Raw genomic sequence first — 24,145 nt, 5'->3', positions numbered from 1 at the left:
GTGCCTTAATCCCACTTGCATAGCTGCCTCCAGTAACTTTTCACTCCCTTATCAATCTAAAGTCTGTCTAACTCAGCCATGAAAAAATCTCATTGGTGCAGCTCCCATTGCTCTCTGGGAGAGTGAATTCCAATAGGCTCAGAATACTCTGGGGGGGGGGGAAGAGAAGGTTCTGTTCATCTCAGTCTGGTGGCTTCTTACTCTCCAACTCTGTCTCCGAGTTCGGTTCTTTCCCAACCAGAAGAACTATCCACTCTATCTAGTCCCCTCAATCCTTTACATGTTTTAATCAGATCAACTCACATTCTTTAATGAAGAAAGGCCTAACCTGTTTTCTTCATAAACTAACCCCCATCCCTGGAAGAAGTTGAGTGAGCTGTTCCAAATTCAATAAAAGCCTTCTTCAAATAAGGAGATCAAAACTGTCCGCAGTAATCCAGATTCAGTCTCACCAAACCTTTCTTCATTCTCCTCTTACCCTTTGACTACACTATCCTCTCACAGTGTCTCCCGTCCCAGGAATATCCAGAGCAATCCAGACCCACATCTTCCTATCATTCTGCAAATAGGAGACAAAACAAACTTGACATCTCACACCTGACCTTTAAACTCTGTGCCCTGCAATATGGGAATAGCCCACTTTCTGAACTTAAACATCTCACTATAGTGGGAATGGGATGGAAGAATAGACAATCACCCAGAGTACATAGTTTCAGAGAGGGCTAAAACTTTGATAGTGAGTATTCCCTCGTCAACAGAGACAGGCAAAACCAGGGGTAACAGGGCCTCAGGCAGTGTTACATCAGCGTCGGTGTGGAATATGAATCCATACGCTTCTGATTCGAAGGCTAAGGCTGACACGAGACAACTCACAGCTAAGAGGATTTTAACGTTTTAATTGTCAATTGTTCCCTTACCTTTTCCGAAGATCCTCAGAACGGACAGGAAACAAGACACTACTGGAAGAACTCATGGAGATTGAAGATCGATTATCCTCAGCTCCTTGGGACAGGCTGAGGAGATTGGAGTGCTGGCTTGACACTGTCTGAGTCACACGCATGTAATCCATATAATCCTGGTCGATCCGATTACTGGTCCTTAATACTGGCGAGTCCAGGTTAATGACCATTGGGGGGAGGGGTTTGGTCGGTGTTACAGGAGGCAGCTTCCGATTGGCTGACGACACTGTTTGAATGTCAGGGTGATCACTCCTGGCTTGGGAGTCTGTGTGCACAGGTCCATTATGATACTCTGCTGTACTGCCAGCTGACTCACTAGTGTCGCACTCCTGCAAGCTACTGCTACTGCTGCTGCTGGGCAGGGGTGTCTGGGGAGCCACTCCTGACCTGCCTTGGAAACACTGCATGGGGGAGGCTGAGAGGTCAGCACCGTACAGAGACCCACAGGAGGAGTCTGTGTCAACAGGCTCTGAGGAGCTCTCCTCACTGCTCCTGCTCCTCAGTCTGCGGGCGGCAGCTCTCCTTTCAGCTGAGTGCAGGTGCTGCAGCTTATTCTGTTGGCACGGTTTGGGCCTCACGGGGGGTCGTGGCACCAACGGTGTTTTCAACCCTTGGACACCATGGCCCAGTTCCTCAGGGGAGCATTTCCAAGTGTCGCTGAGGAAGGGCCTAGACTCCTCCTGGTCTCGCAGTTGGCATCGCTCAGTCTCGAGGCTTTGGGGCTGTCCAGTCCCTGTGCCAGAGGACACATTCCAGGCACCGTGGGCTGCCAGTCTGGTCTGATCACTCATTCTCGACCAACCTCACCTTCAGTGGCAAAAACAGCTGATCGGGAGTGGTCTTGAACAACTGTCCTCGGTCACAAAAAAACCATAAAAGTGTCCAGTTCCTATCGCCAGTGACGCACCAAGTAGGCTGCCTCATCCTTTCACTTCCACAGAGAAAAGGAGATGCGATCAGAAGGAGGGGAGATAGTCCCTGACCAATGTATCAAAACTCCAATGCAGAGGCCACAATCCAGAACCTGCAGCGAAACCACCAACACTGTCAGCAAACAATCAGCAACAAACAACAATCAATTCAAAATCACAAAGGGGGGGCAGGAATAGCACGGAGCTTTCTTCATCATCTTAGTAGATGCTGAGGAGAAACGTTAACTTTGTTTCTCTCTCCACAGATGCTGCCAGGCCTAGTGAGTTTCTCCAGCAGTTTGTTTTTATTTCCAGCCCCCAGCTGTGGTATTTTGCTTTTATCTACATGAGTGAATGGATTGAGTAATGCCCAGTGGTTATGTTACTGGAATAAAGATCCAGGGATCTTGCCTAGTAATCAAGAGACAGGAGCTCAAATTCCACAAAGGCAGGTGAAGCATTTAAATTGTTTTTATTGCGATATAATCTGAAAAAAAAAGTGAATCGTAGTAATAGTGACCTACTGGATTGTTGTGAAAAACCATGTGCTTTATTCATGCCACTTAAGTAAGGAAACTGCTATCTGTTACTCAAACAGGCCTGTGTGTAACTGGAATTTCCCAGCAATATGATTTACTTCTAACAGTCCCCTAAAATGGCTGAACAACAAGGCAGCAACTCATCACTAACTTGTCAAGGGCAGTTTCGTAATGGGCAATAAATGCTGGCCCAGGCAGTGATACCCACATCCCATGAAGACATTTTAAAAGCTGAGACCAGGGAGTAACAACACAAACCTGCCCAAGATGGGGAATGCTGCAATACACAAGGCATTGGTGAAAGCACTTCTTAAATACGTCATGTAGTTTTAGTTTCCTTATTTAAGGCGGGATATAAATACGTTGGAGGCAGTTCAGAGAAGGGTTGCCCCGAACAAGTGGGTTTTCCTCGGAGGAAAAGTTGGACAGCCCTGACTTGTTTCCACTGGAGTTTAGAGGGGTGGGAGGTAAATTAATTGAGTTTATAAAATCCTGGAGGTTCTTGACAAGGTGGGCATGGGAAGGATGCTTCCTCTTATGAAAGTCTAGAACTAAGGGACACAATTTAAAATTAGAAGTCATTCCTTTACAACAGAAAACATTTTCTCTCAGAGGATTGCGTGACTTTGGAAATCTCTGCCTCAGAAGGCAATGGTGGCGGGTCACTGAATTTCTTTTTAAGATGGAAGAGGGAAAGATTCATGTTAGGCAGGAGAATCAAGGGTTATCGAGGGGTTAGACAGGAATGGAATTAAAACACACACAAATCTGCCATGATCTTATTAAATGACAGAGGATGCTTGAGGGGCAGATTCGGGTAATTTTGCTCCAATTATGAATGTTTGTGTAAATTTATTGGGCTGTACCAGAACAATTATAGAAATTTTGTTCAAGGAATTTTAACTTGTTGGAAAAATTATGGTAATCAGAAAGTGAGTGGCCTGTCACAGGCAAGATCTCAGTGAGAAATATTTTTGTTTGTGGTCTTAAGATTTGCATTTTATCAAGTTGCACCAGGAGATAGTGCTCATCATCTGGTGCAATGCTCTGCTCCATTTCTAATTGTGCCTGTGATGATACTCATCCCAAATTCCCAACAGTCCCCAACCTCCCAATAAACCGTGCATTCCTTGACATGCCACAGCTCCAATGCTTCATCCTGGCAGGTCTGACACAACAAGGATAATCTCTAACTCCCAGACACACCTCTAGGCATCCTTGCAGTGTCTCCATAGTGACAGCAGATCCAGCTGAAGGACATCATAGGGAGACATGCGTCCAGACAGCTTCCTACAGCCTACAGTGACAGTGACCATGGTGCTGCATTTCTAGTGACAACTGTTTCAGGATCACAGGATTTCTGTAGAGCAAGTGAGAAAGTTAATCAGCATGCAAAACAGACAGACGCGGACAAGATTCAGAGGGGAGATTTTGCCATTCCCAAACTCACAATGGCTCCTTTGACAGCACTTTCTAAATTCACATTTACCACCGAGAAGACCAAGTGGAGCACCAGCAAGTTCCCATCGAAGCCACACACCATTCTGACTTGGAAATTAGATTACATTACAGTGTAGAAACAGGCCCTTCGGCCCAACAAGTCCACACCGACCCGCCGAAGCGAAACCCACCCATACCCCTACATTTACCCCTTACCTAACACTACGGGCAATTTAGCATGGCCAATTCACCTGACCCTGCACATCTTTTGGACTGTGGGAGGAAACCAGAGCACCCGGAGGAAACCCACGCAGACACGGGGAGAACGTGCAAACTCCACACAGTCAGTCGCCTGAGGCGGGAATTGAACCCGGGTTTCAGGCGCTGTGAGGCAGCAGTGCTAACCACTGTGCCACCGTGCCGCCCATAAAAATATTACACTGTTTCTAAAGTATTGCTGGATGAAATCCTGGTACTCCCAAAAACCGTTTTTGTATGGACTGGAGTGTTCAAGAAGGTGACTCACCACCATTTTCCCAATGGGGAATGAACACTGGCCAAATTGTTTGATGGATCTGCATGCTATATTTCTGAATTCCTTGTATGAGTAAATCCAAATCTCTCTGAACACCAATATTTAAGGAGTGTGAAACTTTTCTAAAAAGTATTCTGCTTTTCTGTTCTTAAAGCTAATGTCCCCACATTTTACTCCAGCTGTCACCTTGTTGCACATTCGCTTAACGTGTCTATAACTTTTTACAGTACAGCCACAGATTACATTTGCAGGAAAAGTGAGGGAGGAATACTGTAGGAGGTCTATGGGAAATAAACAGGAACAGTTCAATTAATCGGATAGCTCTTTCAAAGAGTTAGCACTAGCACCATGGGCCAAAAGCCTTCTGAATCACTCCGAGTTTTAGTTGACAATTGAACACAGAAAAATAAGAATTACTTATTTCTACAATGCATCTTACCACAGGCTTCCCAATGCAGGGGGCCAAGACTCCACGTGGGGTCACAAACGGATAATTGTGGGATCACAAATTCCAAGGCAGCAATGGCTAACCCTTCCTACTGCCCTCTTGGGTCTTCTCCAATATCTCCTCCCACAAAACACACACACACAATACCCAGTTCTCAGCAAAAGATTCACAATTTTGAAGCTTCAAAATGAGGCCTTAGCAGAAAAATGTTCGAGTCATGACTCCTCAGTGTGCTGTATGGTGAAACGGTTTGAGTGTGTGTCTCTCTGTGTCCGCTTACACATGTGTTTCCAGGTTCAGCTGCTTGCTGTCTAACATCATGTGTGAAGATGTGTGTGTCACTCATAAAACCGGTCAACTCATTAAACACAGCAGGGACAGAGAGAACCTGTCAAACACAGAGCACCACTGCACTGACAGTACAATGTCAGTGAGAAAAGCTGTTCAGGCCAAGTAGAAATAAAAGGAATTAATCTTCACTCATTTTATATTTTATGACGCAGCTCCAATCAGGTTTGTAGTTGCAACTTATTCCAGTAGATTTACACTGAGCGAGCCCACAACATTGAAACATGATCCCAAGGCGTAAGTGGCTCAGTTACTCCCAGACTGCCTCCTCATCAAACCAACATTATCAACTCAATATGGCAGATCAAAATGTCGATTTATTTTGAAATGTGACTGGAGCTGAGTTTAGCTTGAACACATTACTCACTGCTTAATGTGGACAGTCTCGAGGGAAAGATTGACAGAGTAAATACAGAGCAATGGTTACCTTCCTGGGCCGGGTGGTGGGATCAATAACAAAGAGGCAGTCTCTTAAAATTAAAGCCAGACCATTGAAGGTGATGTCAGAAAGTAATGGTTCATACAAAAGGGAGTGGAAATTCTGGAGCCCTCTTCCCAAAAAAGCCAGTTGTTATATGGTCGGTGCAGTTCAGTTTCTGCTCAATGACAATCCCCATGTTGATAACAGGAGTTTCAGCCATGGAGCTGTCAAGGAACAATCATCAGATCGTTTTCTTGTTGGAGATTGCCCTGAGTAGCACAAATGTTGCATACCACATTGGAGCCCAAGCTTGAACACGATCTCCATCTTAGTGCCCTCAACACAGGCTGTTTCAGTACCACATCTTTTTTTAAAAGTTTTAAAGTTTTGGATTGTGGACCATAAATGTGAAAAGAATGCTTTATATAGAAGACTCTGGAAGGAGTTGCTACAACTTTTAAAAACAAGTTACTGGAACTTATTGGGAGTTGTGTTTACATGGTTGTTGGTTCAAACAGCAGGGGAAGATGTCTAAGAGACCCCAGCATTGTGGGAGTCTGCAGAGCAAGCTTCACCCAAAGACAAACTGCTGATTGGCTTGTGAAAACAGGGCCAACTGTAGAGGCTACAGTCATCAACATGACAACAACTCGGTGATTGCTTTCTGGGCAGGTAGACAGTTTGTATGTGAACAATACATTGGCAAAAGCCTCTAGACTGAAAGATACAGCATCACTCTCCCTCTAAGATGCAAAGTTACCAAAAACGGAAATATAGCTAAACTCCCCCATCAGTTGCTATAGACTGTTGCATCTAACCAGTGACTGAAAAAACAAAGCACCAACTGCACTGTACTTCAGCAAAGAATTGAAAGGATCTGGAAATAAGAAGAATGGAGGTCAGCAGGACTTGGGAAGAAACAAAGAGACATCTCACTAATCCTTAGTGGATTGGTGCTGTGATTGTATTTCCCTAGTATCTTTTCCTCCATCCTGTAACATCCATGTCTAATTGTTTGCAAAGGTCTGCATGGGTGTGTAGGAGTTTAGGAAGGGGTCAGAGTTTAATCTAGTAGAGATATCGATGATAATTCACATTCATTTTCCTGTGGCTAGCATTATTTATTGGTGATAAACAGTAGTTCATGTTAAATGCAAAACCTCGGTCAGTGTTTTCTGTTAACCTAAAGTCCATCAGACAGGTAACTTAAGAACTTCAAATAGTTTGATTCAACCTTTAACGTCTGTGACAATCCCAGGAATAGCAGTTCTTCGGTATCCATGCACTTTCCCAAGTGGGATTTCCAACAGACACAATCATTTCCTTTGTGCCAGATATGACTCCAACCAGTGGCAAGATTTCCCTCTGATTCGCACTGACAATAGTTCTGCTTGATGCCACATTTGATAAAATGCTCCTTATGGAATGGTTCCTATCACTATTCTGCTGGTCAGCACATTGCTTCAATCATCTTTCCCTGGATGCTTCCCTTGGTTGCTAAGAGCATGAGGTGGGCTGAAAATATGTTGCTGGAAAAGCGCAGCAGGTCAGGCAGCATCCAAGGAGCAGGAGAATCGACGTTTCGGGCATGAGCCCTTCTTCAGGAATGAGGAAAGTATGTCCAGCAGGCTAAGATAAAAGGTAGGGAGGAGGGACTTGGGGGAGGGGCGTCGGAAATGTGATAGGTGGAAGGAGGTCAAGGTGAGGGTGATAAGCCGGAGTGGGGGTGGGGGCGGAGAGGTCAGGAAGAAGATTGCAGGTTAGGAAGGTGGTGCTGAGTTCGAGGATTGGGACTGAGACAAGGTGGGGGGGAGGGGAAATGAGGAAACTGGAGAAATCTGAGTTCATCCCTTGTGGTTGGAGGGTTCCTAGGCGGAAGATGAGGCGCTCTTCCTCCAGCCGTCGTGTTGCTATGGTCTGGCGATGGAGGAGTCCAAGGACCTGCATATCCTTGGTGGAGTGGGAGGGGGAGTTCAACTTTTCCAGCAACACATTTTCAGCTCTGATCTCCAGCATCTGCAGTCCTCACTTTCTCCTCGAAGAGCATGAGGTGGTTTGGTTCAACCATAAATTGTCTCTGACTCATCAGTTAAAGTCACAGTTTGTAACAGCTGTGAAGCAGTGATAAACTGGTTTTCTTCAGATTTACAGCAAGTTTTGACTACAGAGAACAGAGAGACTGCTTCTGAGCTGAAGAAGAACTAAACACTTCTCTCACTCTAACTTGTCCCCAGCTCCAATCTGCTCAGTCAGCAGAGAACCAATTGTTAACAGGCATTGCTAACTGGTCATTAGTCCATAGGGCAATCAACCTCCTGGTGCCAGTAAAGCCTGCACAGTGCATGCCTGTGTTTCCAAATCATTAACAACTTTAATGTCAATCACTACTGGTTCCAACAGTTATTTACACGATGCCTGCACTGGGAGGCAGGCTACTTGCTTTTAAAACATACAGCCATGCTTTCAAGCACTGGCTTCAATACATCAGACGGGTGACCGTAAAGTGGTTCATAACATCACAAGGGGCACTGATAGGATGAATAGCCATAGTCTTTTTCCTAGGGTGAGGCATGTCCAAACCAAAGGGCATAAGTTTAAGGTGTAAGGGGAAAGATTTAAAAAAGACCTGAGGGATAACCTTTTTACACAGAGGGTGGTGCGTGTAATGAACAAGCTGCCAGAGGAAGTGGTGAAGTCTGGTACAATTACAACATTAAAAAGCATCTGTCTGGGTACATGAATAGTAAGGGTTTAGAGGGATATGGGCTAAATGCTGCCAAATGGGACTAGGTCAGATTGGGATATCTGGTCAGCACGCACGAGTTGGACCAAAGTTTCTATTTCTGTGCTCAATAACTCTATAATACAGCTCTTTCTCATTTCAGCCCCCAGCTTTTAAAAGCACAAAATAAAAAGGTACTGTCCTTATAGTTAGTAGTTATTTGTCATTGGTCCATTATGGTTTAACTGTAGCTAGAATCTATTGATTTGTAGTAAATAGTATTTTCTGTTCAGCACAGAAACCCAGTCCATGCTTTGTCAATCTGCATATAAAAGGCAAGTATGTTGGGGCAACTTTGCACACTTCTATAAAATCGTTCACTTTTGCAATGATTTGATGAATATTGGGGCTTTATTTCCAGCGCATTCCCCCAGTCAGATGTAACACAGGGCATGAGGACAGCTCCCATCCTCCTTCAGATAGAGGACAGGAGATCTTTTTCTCTCACCTGAAAGGGCAGAGGAGTCCTCGTCATCCAAAAGACAGCCCCAACTTAAACACAAGCTGCTGGCTACTCTCCTGAACTGGTGATTTCCAGTTTCAAAGGTCCTGTACTTAATTAGCAGGTTACTCTGAATTTGACAGGCTGGATACAAAGACTGATTGGCTGTAGGGACATCACAGCTGATGTGGAGCCTTCCCCAACCTCTCTCTTTCTCCAGCAGGAATTCCTGGGTAATGGTCCACAGCAAGATGGATCTGACTGATGATGGATTGGACCCCAAAGCCCCTTGCTGTTTCCAGTTAGTAATCCCATCCCATCTCATACATACAATGGCTTGGAGAGGAGATTTTCACTCTCACACTGAGCACTGTCCTGACCCAGTGAATGGTTGTGTTTTTCAAGCAACACAGCACACTTCCCACTTCACCTCAGCTCTCAGAGAATCAAGTGCAGGTAATGTCTGCTCCTTTAGGAGGTTCACAGCAATACATATAGGATCCTGACTTTTGACAGTGGGGTCACTGCTTAATGTGGACAGTCTCGAGGGAAAAGATTGACAGAGTAAATACAGAGCAATGGTTACCTTCCTGGGCCGGGTGGTGGGATCAATAACAAAGAGGCAGTCTCTTAAAATTAAAGCCAGACCATTGAAGGTGATGTCAGAAAGTAATGGTTCATACAAAAGGGAGTGGAAACTCTGGAGCCCTCTTCCCAAAAAAGCCAGTTGTTATATGGTCAGTGCAGTTCAGTTTCTGCTCAATGACAATCCCCATGTTGATAACAGGAACAAACTTGATGAATACACAGCATGCTGAAGGAGAGGCTTTCAGATTCAGTATATCTGAAACTCCCCAACTAGGTGATGAAAGCCTTGCCCCATCAAACACTTCCAGGGCTAACAGGCAGCTTTGATAGCTGACATCAAAGGAAGATGTAACTAAACTCCCTGTGTGTATCCAGTTTAGCACTGTTTGAAAACAGTTCAGTGTGAAACAAGTTTACCTCAAAGGTATTTTCTTTAAACAAAATGTTGTGAATTATCTATTCCTTGAAGAAGAATCTTATTCATAACTCATAGCCCCAACCAAAAGTTAGTTATTGTTTCCCAACACTTGCATACAGTAGCCAACAGTGTTGTACTTTGATCATTCGTGGACAAGATCACCTGTCACTTATTTCCTTGCGGATACGTTCTGATGTGTTCCTGCTCATCTCAGAAGGTTTTTATTCTAAGATTATTTAATTGACACAGTTAATAACCCAAAAGTCTCCAATATGTCCAACACACAATTAAGCTCCTTCTAAAAACACGACCATCAAACACTCCCATCTCAGTGACACTACTGCGTTAGATACAGAGTAAAGCTCCCTTTACACCATCCTATTCAAACACTCCATGTCAGGGACAACACAGGGTTAGATACATTGTAAAGCTTCTTCTACACTGTCCCCATCAATCATTCTCAGGGTAGGTATAGCATGTGGTTAGATACAGAGTAAAGCTTCATCTACATTGGAACTGGTTGATGGTGACAAGGACAGTACAGCACCGGGTTAGATACAGAGTAACGCTTATAGAACATAGAACAATACAGCACAGAACAGGCCCTTCGGCCCACGATGTTGTGCCGAACTTCTAACCTAGATTAAGTACCCATCCATGTCCCTATCCAAATGCCGCTTAAAGGTCGCCAATGATTCCGACTCTACCACTCCCACGGGCAGCGCATTCCATGCCCCCACCACTCTCTGGGTAAAGAACCCACCCCTGATATCTCCCCTATACCTTCCACCCTTCACCTTAAATTTATGTCCCCTTGTAACACTCTGTTGTACCCGGGGAAAAAGTTTCTGACTGTCTACTCTATCTATTCCTCTGATCATCTTATAAACCTCTATCAAGTCACCCCTCATCCTTCGCCGTTCCAACGAGAAAAGGCCGAGAACTCTCAACCTATCCTCGTACGACTTCCTCTCCATTCCAGGCAACATCCTGGTAAATCTTCTCTGCACCCTCTCCAAAGCTTCCACATCTTTCCTAAAGTGAGGCGACCAGAACTGCACACAGTACTCCAACTGTGGCCTAACCAAAGTCCTGTACAGCTGCAACATCACTTCACGACTCTTGAATTCAATCCCTCTGCTAATGAACGATAATACTCCATAGGCCTTCTTACAAACTCTATCCACCTGAGTGGCAACCTTCAAAGATCTATGTACATAGACCCCAAGATCCCTCTGTTCCTCCACCTGACTAAGAACCCTACCATTAACCCTGTATTCCGCATTCTTATTTGTTCTTCCAAAATGGACAACCTCACACTTGGCAGGGTTGAACTCCATCTGCCACTCCTCAGCCCAGCTCTGCATCATATCTAAGTCCCTCTGCAGCCGACAACAGCCCTCCTCACTGTCCACAACTCCACCTATCTTCGCTTCTTCCAAGTTTTTAAAATCAAAAGTAATGCTCCACCTACACTGTCCCCATCAAACACTCCCAGTGAAGGGAAAAGCAAGGGATTAGTTACAGGTTAGAGCACCCTCCACATACAGTTCTCAAGCATGGGCCTCAGAAATAGACACTAAATGCTGACCTGAAACTGTACAATCAGACAAGATTGACTAATGACCACCTAGTGAAGGAGCTCCTTGGTTACAGTGATCATGATTAAGTGATATTCAGTCTCAGGGGCAAGAGTAGGAACACGCTGCTTGAGAGGGTGGTGGAGGCAGGTACTCTCACAGCATTTAAGCAGTATCTGGATGAGCAAATGGCCTAATTCTGCTTCTGTATGTTATGGCCTTCTAATCTTAAGGACCAACCCTGGCTAACTAATGACACTAAAGGTAGTATATAAAATTGAAAGAAAAGGTGAGCAATTCTGAAAAGGTGAATTGCAAGTTAGAAGGCTAGACAAAAGATAAAGAACAACAAAGAATAAATAACAGGTCAATGAGGAGGGTGTAATGAAGAGAATCAGAGACACAATAGATATCCAGAGTTTCTCAAGGTATTTAAAACTAAAAGAATCTAAAAAAGTGAGTTTGAGTCCTCTAAAGAGGGGGTCTCGGGAATTGATCCTGGAAAATAAGTGAATATTGGCTGAATTGAACAGATGTTTTACAGCTGTCTGCACTGAACATGATACACATAACATCCCAGAAACAACTGGGAATCAGGTGAAAGGGAGGAACTTAAACCATTCTATTCACCGGGCAAAGGGAACAGCAAAACTTCTTCTTGACTTAAAATCTGACAAGTAGTGGCTGCTGAAATGGGAGAGATGTTGCTTTTTATTTTCTAAAATTATCTGCAGTCTGGAAAAGTCCCAGGGACTGGAAGCTAGTAAGTCCTCTATTCAAGAAAGGCAGGTGACAGAAAGCAGGAAACTACAGGCCAGTTAACTTATCGTTGGTTATGGGGAAAATGCTGGAATCTTTTATTCAGGAGGATATAACCGAGCATTTGAAATATCCTAATGCAATCAGGGAGAGTCAACGTAGTTTTGAGAAAGGAAAATTTTCTTTTCCCAATTTATTGAGTTTTTTTTCCAGGAAGCAACAAGCAGTTTGGATAACAGGGAAACCTCTGGAATGTGGTGTTTTTAGACTTCCAGTAGGCATCTGACAAGGGGCCACTTCAGAGGGCACCATGTAAAATAAGAGCTCATGGTATAGGGGATGGCATATTATCATGGAACAGAAAAAAACATCTGTTCAATTCAGCTGTTATTCCCTTATTTTCCAGGATCAATTCCTGAGATGCTCTCTATAGAGGATCCAAACTCACTTTTTCAAATCCTTTTAGTTTTTAAATACCTCGAGAAACTCTGGATATCTGTTGTGTCTCTTATTCTCTTCATTCACTAACAAGAGATTGAAGACACAGAAATGGATCATTTTCAGGTTGGGAAGAGGTACTGGTGGATTGACTCAGGAATCGGTGCTTGGATCTCAACTATTTACAATCTTGATCAATAACTTAGAAGTGGGAATGAAACACACAGTTGCTAAATTTGCTGATGATACAAAGACAGGTAGGAAAATAAGTTGTGAAGAGGACAGAAGGGGTCAGCAAAAGGATGGAGATTGACTAAGTGAGTGGATGAAATTTGGCAGATTGACTGTAGTATAGCAAAGTGAGTTTATCCACTATGACAGGAAGAATAGAGGAGTATCTTTTTAAAATGAGGAGAGATTGCAAAACTTTGATGCACAGAGGGATCTGAGTGTTCTTGTCCAAGAATCACAAAGAGTTACCATACAAGTGATTCAAAAAGCAAACAGAATGCTGACCTTTACTGCAAGGAGATAGAATCTAGAAGTATGGATCTGCTACAGTTGTACAGAGCTTTGGCGAGGCTAGATCTAGAGTACTATCTGCAGTTTTGGTTGGTTTGTTGAAGAAATGATGCAATGCATTAGAAGCAGGGCAGCGAAGGTGGAGCAGGAGGTAGGGTTATCCACAATGAAAGGACAAGCTGTGCCTGAGTTTAGAAGAATGAGAAGTGATCTTACTGAAACACAAGATTCTGACAGGAATATGGGTGGGGGGGGGTGTAACTTCTGAAAGGATGTTTCTCCTTATGGGAGAGACTAGAACCAGGGGGCAGAATTTCAAAATAAGGGGTCTCCCACGTCAGATGGAGATTAGAATTTTGTTTACTCTCAGGTCTTCGAGCTATCTACCCCAGATGCAAGGTAACTGAAGATAGAGGTGGATATTCTTTACCAGCAAGGGAGTTAAAGGTTATCAGGGATAGGCAGGATGTGGAGTTGAGGCTGGAATCAAGTCAACCATGAGCTTTTAAACTGGCGGAGCTGATTGAAGGGGCCAAATGATCTCGTCCTGCTCCAAATTTGTCTGTATGCATCTTTTGTGAAATACTTTTTTAAAGTCACCTACAGACTCTGAATAATGATATTAACTTGATGCAAAATGTAAGCAGTATTGGTGCCTGACATTCCTGCCACCAGGGGATGAATGAAGGCAATCTCAGAGAACACTAGGAGACTTTCACTGTTCTTCGAAGGCAGCGCTGAAATGATCAGGAATGGCAGCCTAGTTTATAATGGAACTGGCAGAGCTTCTTGTGGGACAGTGATAGTGACCCTAGCTCGAACCTAGAAGACCCAGGTTCAAGTCCAATTTGCCCTGGGAGCACATAACACATCCGACTAAGTTCGTTAAATATAACTTATATGGAATCATTTCACAGGAACACTGTCAGATTAAATTTAACACAAAACCACAAAGAGTTAGCAGGCCAAACAAACAATCACATATTTCATCAAACAGACAGGTTTTAATAAGTATCTTAAAGATTCAAAGAGGGAGAGGGTATGGAGAGGAAATCCGAGAGTTCGGGATCCTGGCAGCTGAAGGCATAGTGCTAATAGTTGAATCATTAAAATCAGAGGAATCTGGAACACTTGAATTGGATGAAACTCAAAAATCAGTGTTGTAGAGACAGGAGGGGTAGAGATAGGAAGGGTTGTAGGAATTAGAGGAGGTAACAGAGGTAGGGAGGGATAGGGGCCAGACATTACAGAAATAGGGAGGGAAGTAGGGGCTGGAGGAGGTGACAGAGATAGGGAGGGGTGAGGTGATTATTATTTTTGTAAAAATGTGGAGTTTTTATTGGATGAAGATGGACCTGAAGCTGGTAGGTAGTATTTGAGCTGGGAAAGATCCAATCAAATCAGAAAACAGCAAATCGGGGGCAGGGGATTGGAGTGCTGGGAGAGAAAGAATGTTGATAGTTCAGATTAAGTGATTGGAATGTGAGAATGGCAGAAAAATAATGTACTGAAAACAACAAATGCTGGAGATCACAGTGGGTCAGACAGCATCCATGGAGAGAGAGCAAGCTAATGTTTTGAGTCTAGTTGATTCTTCATCAGATCAAAGTACAGTGTAGAGGGGACAGCATTTATGCTATAGTTGGAGCAGGGGCAGTAGTGGGTGTAGGGTGCCGATGGAGAAAAGATGTTGACAGTTCATTTTAAGTGATCAGAATGTGACAATGGCAGAACAATCACTTGACTCCTGACAGACTTGAAAGGATAGACACTGTGATGGAGGGAGGGAAGAGAGGACATAATAACAAGCTAAAAGAAAGGGAAGAAAATAGGTGCATTAGTCAGGGGTAAATGTAGAGTAATAGGATAGGGGAATGCTTCTGGGAGTGTTACTCTTCAGAAGGTCAGTGTGGACTAGTTGGGCCAAATGGCCTGTTTCCACACTGTCAGGATTTTATGAAATGGGAATGATTCACTGTTTAAAGGTATTGAACTTAATATTAAGTCTAGAATGCTGTAAAGTGCCTTGTCTGAATAGGAGATGTTGTTCTGCCAGTTTGTGCTGTTATTCACTGGAACACTTCAACATGCTGAGGACAGACATGTGGGCATGCGAGCAGGACACCGTGTTAAAATGACAGGCTACGGGAAGGTCAGGGTCCTGCTTGCGCACAGACTGGAGATGTTTTGCAAAGCAGTCACCCAGTCTGCATTTGGTTTCCCCAATGTAGAGTAGGCCATATTGGGTGCAGCAAAGACAAGACACAAGGTTGGAGGAGGTACAGGTGAAATGCTGCTTCACCTGGAAAGGCTGTTTTGGGCCCTTAGATAGGGAGCAGGGAGGAGGTGAAGGGGCAGGGGTTGCACCTTCTGCAGATATATAGAAAGGTGCCATGAGGGGGTGATGTTCTGCCAGTCCATTCTCACATTCTGATTACTTAACTTGAAATATCAACATCCTTTCACCCACAGCACGCCAAGCACCTCCCACCCCCACTATTGCTTCAATGCTGTCCCCTCCACATTTCTCTTGAGCTCTGATGAAGAGCCATCTAGACTTGAAATGTTAGCTTACTCTCTCTCCATGGATGCTGTCTGACCCGCTGTCCAGCATTTTGTTGTTTTCAGTACAGATACCAGCATCTGCAGTAGATTGTTCAGAGAAGAACCAGCCCCAGGGAGCTGCGCCTTATGACACTGAGGCCAATTACAGTCAGAGAGATGTACAGCACGCAAGCAGACCCTTCGGTCCAATTCATCCATGCCAAACAGATATTTAAGTTAATCAAGTCTCTAATGACAGCAACCAGCCCATATCCCTCTAACCCATCCAGATACCTTTTAAACTTCTATACTGTAGGGAATCGAATCTAATCCAAAAAGTGTTGTAATTGTACCAGCCTCCACCACATCCTCTGGCAGCTCATTCCATACACGTACCACCCTCTGCGTGACAAAGTTGCCCCTGAGGTCTCTTTTATATCTTTCCCCTCTCACCCTAAATCTATGCCCTCTAGTTCTGGACTCCCTGACCCCAGGGAAAAGACTTTGCCTATTTATCCTATCCTTGCCCCTCATAATTTTATAAACCACTATAAGGTCACCCCTCAGCCTCCGACGCTCCAGGGAAAACAGCCCCAGCCTGTTCAGCCTCTCCCTCTCAGCCAGACCTCCGATTCCCCGCTCTCTCTCTCTCACATCTGCCCACCGCCGCCGGTCAGCAGCACGTCCCTCCATCCCCGGCCCCTCAGACACCGACAACACCCTGACTCCGGCTGCACTGAGCCCCTGGCCCCAGGGTCAGCCTGTCTCACCCAGGGATGCACCAGCCTGAGGATGTCGGAGCCCGCTCCTCCAACTACTCCAGGCCCAGGCGCTATCGAGCACATGCACCGCAGGGAAAACAGGACGCTCCATTTACCTCACCGGCCCAGCTACCGGACTCCCCGCCAGCTCCTGACGCTGGGCCCACATAAAAACCTGCGGCCCTTAGCAACTGGATCAAAGCTCGTTGCCAACGCCGGTTCCAGTGCATCCCGGGAATGAGGAGGAGTCATCCCAGCCATTCAGCCGCTATGCATGCAGGGATACTGGAGGAGTCATCCCAGCCATTCAGCCGCTATGCATGCAGGGATACTGGAGGAGTCATCCCAGCCATTCAGCTGCTATGCATGCAGGGATACTGGAGGAGTCATCCCAGGGAGAATGATACAGTCAGTCTGCAGGTTCTGTTTGCCCATTGTATCCAACAGCTGTTCTGGAGACCAGGAAGTTGGGGGCTGGCAGCATCTGGGAACAGAAATCAGAATTAACGTTTCAGGTCCAGTGATCCTTCCTCAGAATTAGGCCCGAAATGTTAACTCTGATTTCTCTGCACAGATACGGCCAGACCTGCTGAGCTTTTCCAGCAATGTCTTGTATTTGTTTCTGATTTACAGGTTTTTATTATTCTCCACAACTTGTTCAGCTCATTAATATTTTGCTTTTCAAAGTTTTAAAGAGGCGGGGAATCTCAAAATAAACAGAAAACGCTGTCAATTTCAGGTCCGATATCAGGCAAGAGGATGAAGATAACATACAGTCATAGATGTACAGCACGTAAACTCGTCCATGCCGACCAGGTATCCTAAATTAATCTGGCCCATATACCTCTAAACCCTTCCTCTTCATTTACTCATCCAGATTCCTTTTAAATTCCTCCACCACCTCTTCTGGCAGCTCATTCCATACATAAGGTTGTCCCTTAGGTCTCTCAAATGTTTCCCCTCTCACTATAAACCTTGGATTTTGGACTCCCCTATGTCACAGAAAAGAATTTCAGCCGCTGACGCTCCAGCCACAGCCTGTTCAGCCTCTCCCTTTAGCTCAAATCCTCCAACCCTGGCAACACCCTTGTAAATCTTTTCTGAATCCTCTCAAGTTTCACAACATCCTAAAGCAGGGAGACCAGAATTGAACAAAGTATTCCAAAAGTGGCCTAACCAATGTTCTGTACAGCCGCAACATGACCTCCCAACTCCTGTACTCAATACTCTGACCAATAAAGGAAAGCATTCTAAATGCCTTCTTCACTATCACGTCTACCTGCGGCACCACTTTCAAGGAGCTATGAACCTGCACTTCAAGGTCTCTTTGTTCAGCAACATTCCAGAGGAATCAGGAAACATTCCTGAAGAAGGGCTTATGCCCGAAACGTCAATTCTCCTGCTCCTTGGATGCTGCCTGACCTGCTGCACTTCTCCAGCAACACATTTTTCAGCTCTGATCTGCAGTCCTCACTTTCTCCTAGTGTATAAGTCCTACTAAGATTTGCTTTCCCAAAATGCAGCACCTCACATTTATCTGAATTAAACTCCATCTGCCACTTCTCAGCCCATTGGCCCATCTGACCAAGATCCCATTGTAATCTGAGGTAACCTTCTTCACTGTCCACAACACCTCCAATTTTGGTATCAATTGCAAACTTACCAACTATATCTCTTATGCTCGCATCCAAACCATTTATGTAAATGAAATGTAGAGGACCCAGCACCAATCCTTGTGGCACTCCACTGATCACAGGCCTCCAGTCTGAAACCAACCCTCCACCGTCACCCTCTGTCTTCTACTTTCGAGCCAGTTTTGTAATCAAACACCTAGTTCTCCATCTCAGCTGATGATGGTACAAGGGCTATTACAACCAGTAACATTAGACTATTCTTCAATTTTTAGCCTCGGATATCTTGTTAAACTTCAGTTTTTTCCCCAAATCTAAATTCCCATTTACCCATGAATCTCCTCAGAACTCACTCCTAGCTTTGGCATCCACATCTAGTTCACGCAGAACTGGAGGCAAAAGATGTGCCTGCAAGCCTGTTCAAATGTTGACTAGCACTCAGTGCAACTGGATTTAACAGGTAGCAAGCTTCATGAAGTTGTGATTGTGAGCTCTTAACCAGACCAGATGTATACTTTGTCTACAAGTCAGAAGCTAAGAATACTGCAGTGAGTAACTCTCCTGGCATCATCTGCAAGTGATAATTCAGGACTGTGGTGGAACTTTCTTCACTTACCTGGGTGAGTGCATCTCCAACACCATCCTGGTCAAGGTAATCATGTAAGCAGGGCTGCATCTAAGACTTTCACCATTCACTTCCTCCACCACTGACACATTGCTAATGGTGCTTGCTATCTACAAGATACACTGCAGCAACTTACCAAGCCTCCTTCAATCTCAATTGCAACTAGCAAAACCGCATTCGCTACCATCTAGAAAGACAAGGACAGCAGATAGCATAGTGTACAAGTTTCCTTGAAAGCTACACAGCATACCGATAGCACCGCTCCTTCACTGTTGTTAGGTCCAAACTGGATTCTCCCCTCTGAGCTGTGCTGTTGGTGCCTCTACACCAAATTGACTGCAGTGGTACAAGACGACAGCTCACCATCATCTTAAGTGTAATTAGGGATAGGAATAAATACTAGCCTAGCCAAGAATGTGTTTTAAAACAAAACTAACAAAACACAGACGGGGCAAGAGGTTGAAAATGTTCCAGAACACAAAATATTTTATTTCCTTTCAACAATTTACAGTGTGCATCCTTAAAACAAGAAAATAAACTTCTCAGCCAAGAGAAGAATCTGAATCTGAAATATTGTGCAGTCTACATGAGGGGTTCAGAGGGTACTAAGCTACATGGGATAGAGGTGCAGTACAGTTAAAGACTATAAAGTGATATTGGGGGCAGAATCACATTATTTGAGGGCTTTGAGATCAGATTTCATTCTGTACAAAATTATTCCCAAATTACACTGCATTTCTGTGGCGATTTCAAATATTGCAGTTGGATAAAGCAACTTCAGAATACTGTTTGAAAGAGACAGGGTGCAGGGGGCATAATCTTTCAAGGGGGCCAAGCCCCTCCCAGCTCATCTGCACGTTCTCTTCTCCCATGTCCGTTGGATCTTCTCCCAGAATAAGAGAAAGATAGCATTGATATTGCACATGTTAATATTTATTCACACAGTCCTCCAGATATTTTAATGTATTAATGTACAACAGATGGGTCTGGCTATACAATACTCTTACAGCAGCCTTTTATATATATTATCTAAATACAAATCATCAGGGTCAATCTTCCAGCATTTCTCTGCCCTTAACCCAACCTAACCCCACCCCCCCATCCCAAAACAAACTTTTCTCATTTAAAATGGAACAGTTATAGAATTAAAGAATCACTTGGTGCTGAACGTCTTTGTGGATGTGCCAGGATCTGGTCGACACCAATTCCACCTTGCAACAGATGCTCTGACATTTACAGTCACTTTTGGAGGGTGTGTTTTATTCTTAGATCATGTTGCATTGTAATTTATGTCATGTAGCTACAGCTGTTGTTAGACTGGATTTTATTATTTAATCAATAAACCAGGGATAAACAATTACATTTCCTTCAGATTTCAATTCACCCTCAGAAGAATTTGTAATTATTGGCATTTCTGGAGGGCAAGAACTATTTAAATGACACACCACTCCAGTTTAATAATTTGTAACTGCAAACATCACAGCACATTACTTGCACTGTCCCCAGAAGGGGTTGAAAATTCCATTCATTTCAGAATTCATTCTAAGACTTTCAGTTTAATGTTGGATATTTCCTTTGCCCGAACCTTCCTGGTCGAGAGCCGGACGTTCCTGCCGAGGGCTGCAAAGCAGAGGTCATAGCACCGGTTAGTAAACGGGGAAACTGGGCAAGAAGCTGTCAGTGGTGAGGGGAGAAGAGACACAGTCAAGCACAACCTGGTCTCCAAACACACCCTGGACAGCTACAGTAAAACGTTAGGGTATAGACCAACCACTACAGCGGACAGCTGAAACTGACAACCGGAAGCGGCAGGGACAGACCACATGAAACACCGGAGGAAACATCAAAGAAGCGCTTCGCAGGAGGCTCTCAAGCACTGATGATGTCGCCTAGCCAGGGGACGAAACGTTTGCAACAAAAACTTCCAGCTCGGCGAACAGAACCACAGCAACGAGCACCCGAGCTACAAATCTTCGCACAAACGTTAGGGTATAGAGTCAGTGGATGCTCTAGCTGTAATCTTCCAGGAATCCTAAACATCTGGAAAAGTTCCAGAGGATTGGAAAACTGGCAATATTTAAAAAAGGAAGGTGACAAAACAGGTTACAGCTTAACATTTGTTATTAGGAAAACATTAGAGTCTGTTGTAAAGGATGTTTCAGCAGTGCATTTAGAAGTACGTAGTATGATCTAGCAGAGTCAGCATGGCATCATGAAGGGGAAATCATACCAGACAAATTTATTAGAATACGCTCAGGAGGTAACAAGTAGGATAGATAAAGGGGAAGCAGTGGATGTAATGCATTTGAATTTTCAGAAGGCGAATAATGAAATGCCACATGATTGGTTAATTTAATAAGAGCTGAGTGTTGGAGATAATATAGGAGGTAGTATATTAAAATGGATAGAGCACTGACAAACTATAAAGGGTATTTCCAACCTGTAACTGGTGAGCGTCACAGGGATCAGTGCTGGAACAACAATTATTTACAATATATATTAATGACTCAGATGAGGAAGGTGAATGTATTATCACCAAGTTTGCAGATGATATAAAAAAAACAGATGGGAAATTAAGTGGTGAGAATGACAAAGAATCTGCAAAGGAAAGTAACAGGTTAACTAGTAGGCAAAATCTTTGCAGATGGAATATAATGTGGGGAAATGTGAGATTATGCATTTTGGTAGGACGAAGGACAAATAGAGGATCTGAATATTATTTAAATGGAGATAGGCTGCAGAAAACTACAGCAGTGGGACTTGGGAGTTCTCATCCTTGAATCATAAAAAGCTAGTATCTAATTTCATTAGGTAATTGGGAGGGTAAATGAAATACTGGTCTTTATTTCAAAGGGAATGAAGTATAAAAGTCAGGAGCTTATGAGAAAAATGTACAAAGCTTCAGTCAGACCACAGCTAGAATACTGTGAATGGCCTTGGTCCCCCTATCTGAGGAAAAGTGTACTGCCATTGGCAGTCCAGAGAAAGTTTGCGAGGCTGATACCAGATATTGTGCAGGCGATGAAGAGAGTCTCTTATGAGGAAAGGTTGTGTATACTGGACCTGTAAGCCACAGCTGGAGTATTGTGTGTAGTTCTAGAATCCATATTATTGAAGGGATGTGATTGCACTAGAGAGAGGTGCAGAGGGGATTTCCCAGCATGCTGCTGGGACTGGAGGGTTTCAGTTATGAAGAGAGATTAGACAGAATGGGGTTATTTTCCCCAGAGCAGAGGAGACGGAGGGGGGAACTGATTGTGATATAAAATTGAGAGACATAGGGTATATGGCAAGAAACTTCTCTCCTTGGTAGAGGAATCAATGACTAGGGCATGGGGGTGGCACATTTAAGGTGAGGGGCAAGAGGAGTGGTGGAAATCTGGAACTCACCTGCAAGGGTGGGAGAGGCAAAATAATTCTGAGCATTGAAGTAGTATTTGAATATAAGGTAGGGGACAGGAGGTTTAGAGGAGATGTATGGAAAATGTTTTTCATCCAGAGGGTGATGAGAATCTGAAACACTGTGCCTGTAAGGTGTTAAGGGGCAGAAACCCTCATTACATTTAAGTATTTAGATATACATTTGTGATGCTAAGTCAGACAAGGCTATGGGCAAGTGCTGAAAATGGGAAGAGAAAGGGTTAGGTGGTTGTTTTTGACTGGCACAGACTCGTTGAGTCAAAGAGCCTTTTTCTGTGCTGTGGACCTCCATAACTCCATGTACTTTTTGAAATACAGAAGAATGAAGGGGGGAAACCTCATTGAATCCAAAATTCTTAGAGGACTTGACAGTAAGTGTTGCTTCCCCTTTTGAAAGAGTCTAGACCAAAGGACATAATGTCAGAATAAAGGGTCATAGATTTGAGAGGGATGAGGAATTTCTCGTCTCAGACGGTAGTGAATCTTTATTGCAGAGAGCTGTCAAGTCTGGGTGATGAAGTATATTTAAGGCTGAGATTTTTAATCAGTGGGGGAATCAAGGAGTATGGGGAGAAAGCAGGAAAGTGGAGTTGAGGATGGATAGATCAGGCACGATTTTACTGAATGGGGGAGCAGACTCGGTGGGCAGATTGGCCCAGTTCTGCTCCTACGTTTGATGGTTCTCCTATCAAAGTCTCCCAGGACATGGACAGCACGGGGTTGGATAGATTAAAGCTTCATAACTGTTTTGCAACATTTTTTGACATAATGTGATTAACATTTATCACCAGTTTGAAGAGAGTATTGCAAAGGAGAACTTCATTTTTAATTTAAAAGTATGTACTTACTTGGGGGAACTGTGCAGGGTTGTAAAATGGAACGGCTCCTGATGCAGGGCCGCCATGCACAGGCTGAGCAGCAGTCTAGAAAAACAGACAAACGTTTACCAAAGTGGCCTCAATAATCTACCAGGGAAAGTGAACTTTTATAGTGGTACAGCACGGAAACAGACCCTGTCCAACCAGTCCATGCTAACCATAATCCCAAACTAAACTAGTCCTACCTGCCTGTGCTTGGCCCTCCAAGCATTTCTTATTCATGAACTTACCTCAATGTCCTTTTAAGTCAATGTTACCCACATCCACCGTTTCCCTCTGGAAGTTCAGTCTACACACAAACTGCTGTTAAATTTTTTTAAAATTGCCCCTCAAGTCATTTTTAAAAACCTTTCTCCTCTCACCTTAAAAATATGCCCCCTTGTTTTGAAATCCCCCACCCTAGAGAAAAGACACCTGCCATTCACCTTATCTAGACCCAGCATGATTTTGTAAGCCTTTTGTCTTTACATAGCACCTAACCTGAACTCAAGATGCCCTGAAGCACTTCAGAACATCCTTAGTTTAGTCTCCCAGCTGTGAATGTCCCAAACGGGACAGCAACAGTCTTTGCATTGACGGGCACACTGAAGGTGATGACATCATGTGTAACGTCAGAGATTGCAGCACTAGAAGCAGGCTAACATTCCCAATGAAAAACTGTAGGAGTACAGCACTGTCAGAGCTGCAGTCTTGTGAATGAGCTGTTCCTGAAAGAGAGGCGCCCTATCTGCCCTTTCAGGTGGGCTGAACAAATTCCATAGATGTTATTCCCAAGGGGAACTGAGGCAGTTCTCCCTAGGATCCTGATCAAAGTTGTTACCACAATCGACATGGGTAAATCAGAAAACCTGGCCACCATTCATGCTGCTGAATATGGGATTTTACTGTGTATAAATCAGCTGTCACATTTTTCCGATTCAATCCAGTAACTACACTTCATGAGTACTTCACCAACTGTGAAACAAATTGGGATACTGTTCTAGCTAAAGGCACCATAAGAACACCAGTTTACTTCAGAGACAGAAAACTATAGGATCAGCAAATTTTCCCTGATGACACGGCCCGTTTAGCACACAAGCAGTTTAGAAGATACAGGCTGCACAAGCTCTCTGTCTCTTTCTGGATGGTTAGCTGATCACTGTCACTGTCCTAATGC

The 24,145-nt window shown here is 44.1% G+C and overlaps 2 protein-coding genes across 9 annotated transcripts in view; both read right to left on the bottom strand.

Annotated features, from left to right (window-relative positions):
* inpp5e (inositol polyphosphate-5-phosphatase E) overlaps window positions 1–16,660 on the bottom strand; it is a 28,532-nt gene extending 11,872 nt beyond the window's left edge. For 2 of the 3 annotated variants that reach the window (XM_043720643.2, XM_043720646.2), the window contains exons 1-3: window positions 16,552–16,660; window positions 3,616–3,769; window positions 918–1,983 (exon numbers count right to left, since the gene is read on the bottom strand). In XM_043720643.2, coding sequence (XP_043576578.1) covers window positions 918–1,750 — 833 coding nt within the window. In that variant the 5' untranslated portion in view covers window positions 1,751–1,983; window positions 3,616–3,769; window positions 16,552–16,660. The remainder of the gene's footprint in view (window positions 1–917; window positions 1,984–3,615; window positions 3,770–16,551) is intronic. The other variant, XM_043720645.2, reaches the window with a different exon arrangement.
* Window positions 16,661–19,150: 2,490 nt separating this feature from the next.
* sec16a (SEC16 homolog A, endoplasmic reticulum export factor) overlaps window positions 19,151–24,145 on the bottom strand; it is a 78,132-nt gene continuing 73,137 nt past the window's right edge. For all 6 annotated transcript variants that reach the window (XM_043720635.2, XM_043720636.2, XM_087998159.1 and 3 more), the window contains 2 exons: window positions 22,960–23,034; window positions 19,151–20,311 (listed from right to left, as the gene is read on the bottom strand). In XM_043720635.2, coding sequence (XP_043576570.2) covers window positions 20,243–20,311; window positions 22,960–23,034 — 144 coding nt within the window. In that variant the 3' untranslated portion in view covers window positions 19,151–20,242. The remainder of the gene's footprint in view (window positions 20,312–22,959; window positions 23,035–24,145) is intronic.

This window comes from Chiloscyllium plagiosum, unplaced genomic scaffold (assembly GCF_037043375.1).
Source record: "Chiloscyllium plagiosum isolate Xiang-an unplaced genomic scaffold, Cpla_swu_hap1 HiC_scaffold_21, whole genome shotgun sequence".
NCBI lineage: Eukaryota > Metazoa > Chordata > Chondrichthyes > Orectolobiformes > Hemiscylliidae > Chiloscyllium > Chiloscyllium plagiosum.
This window is presented reverse-complemented; position numbering and strand designations above follow the sequence as displayed.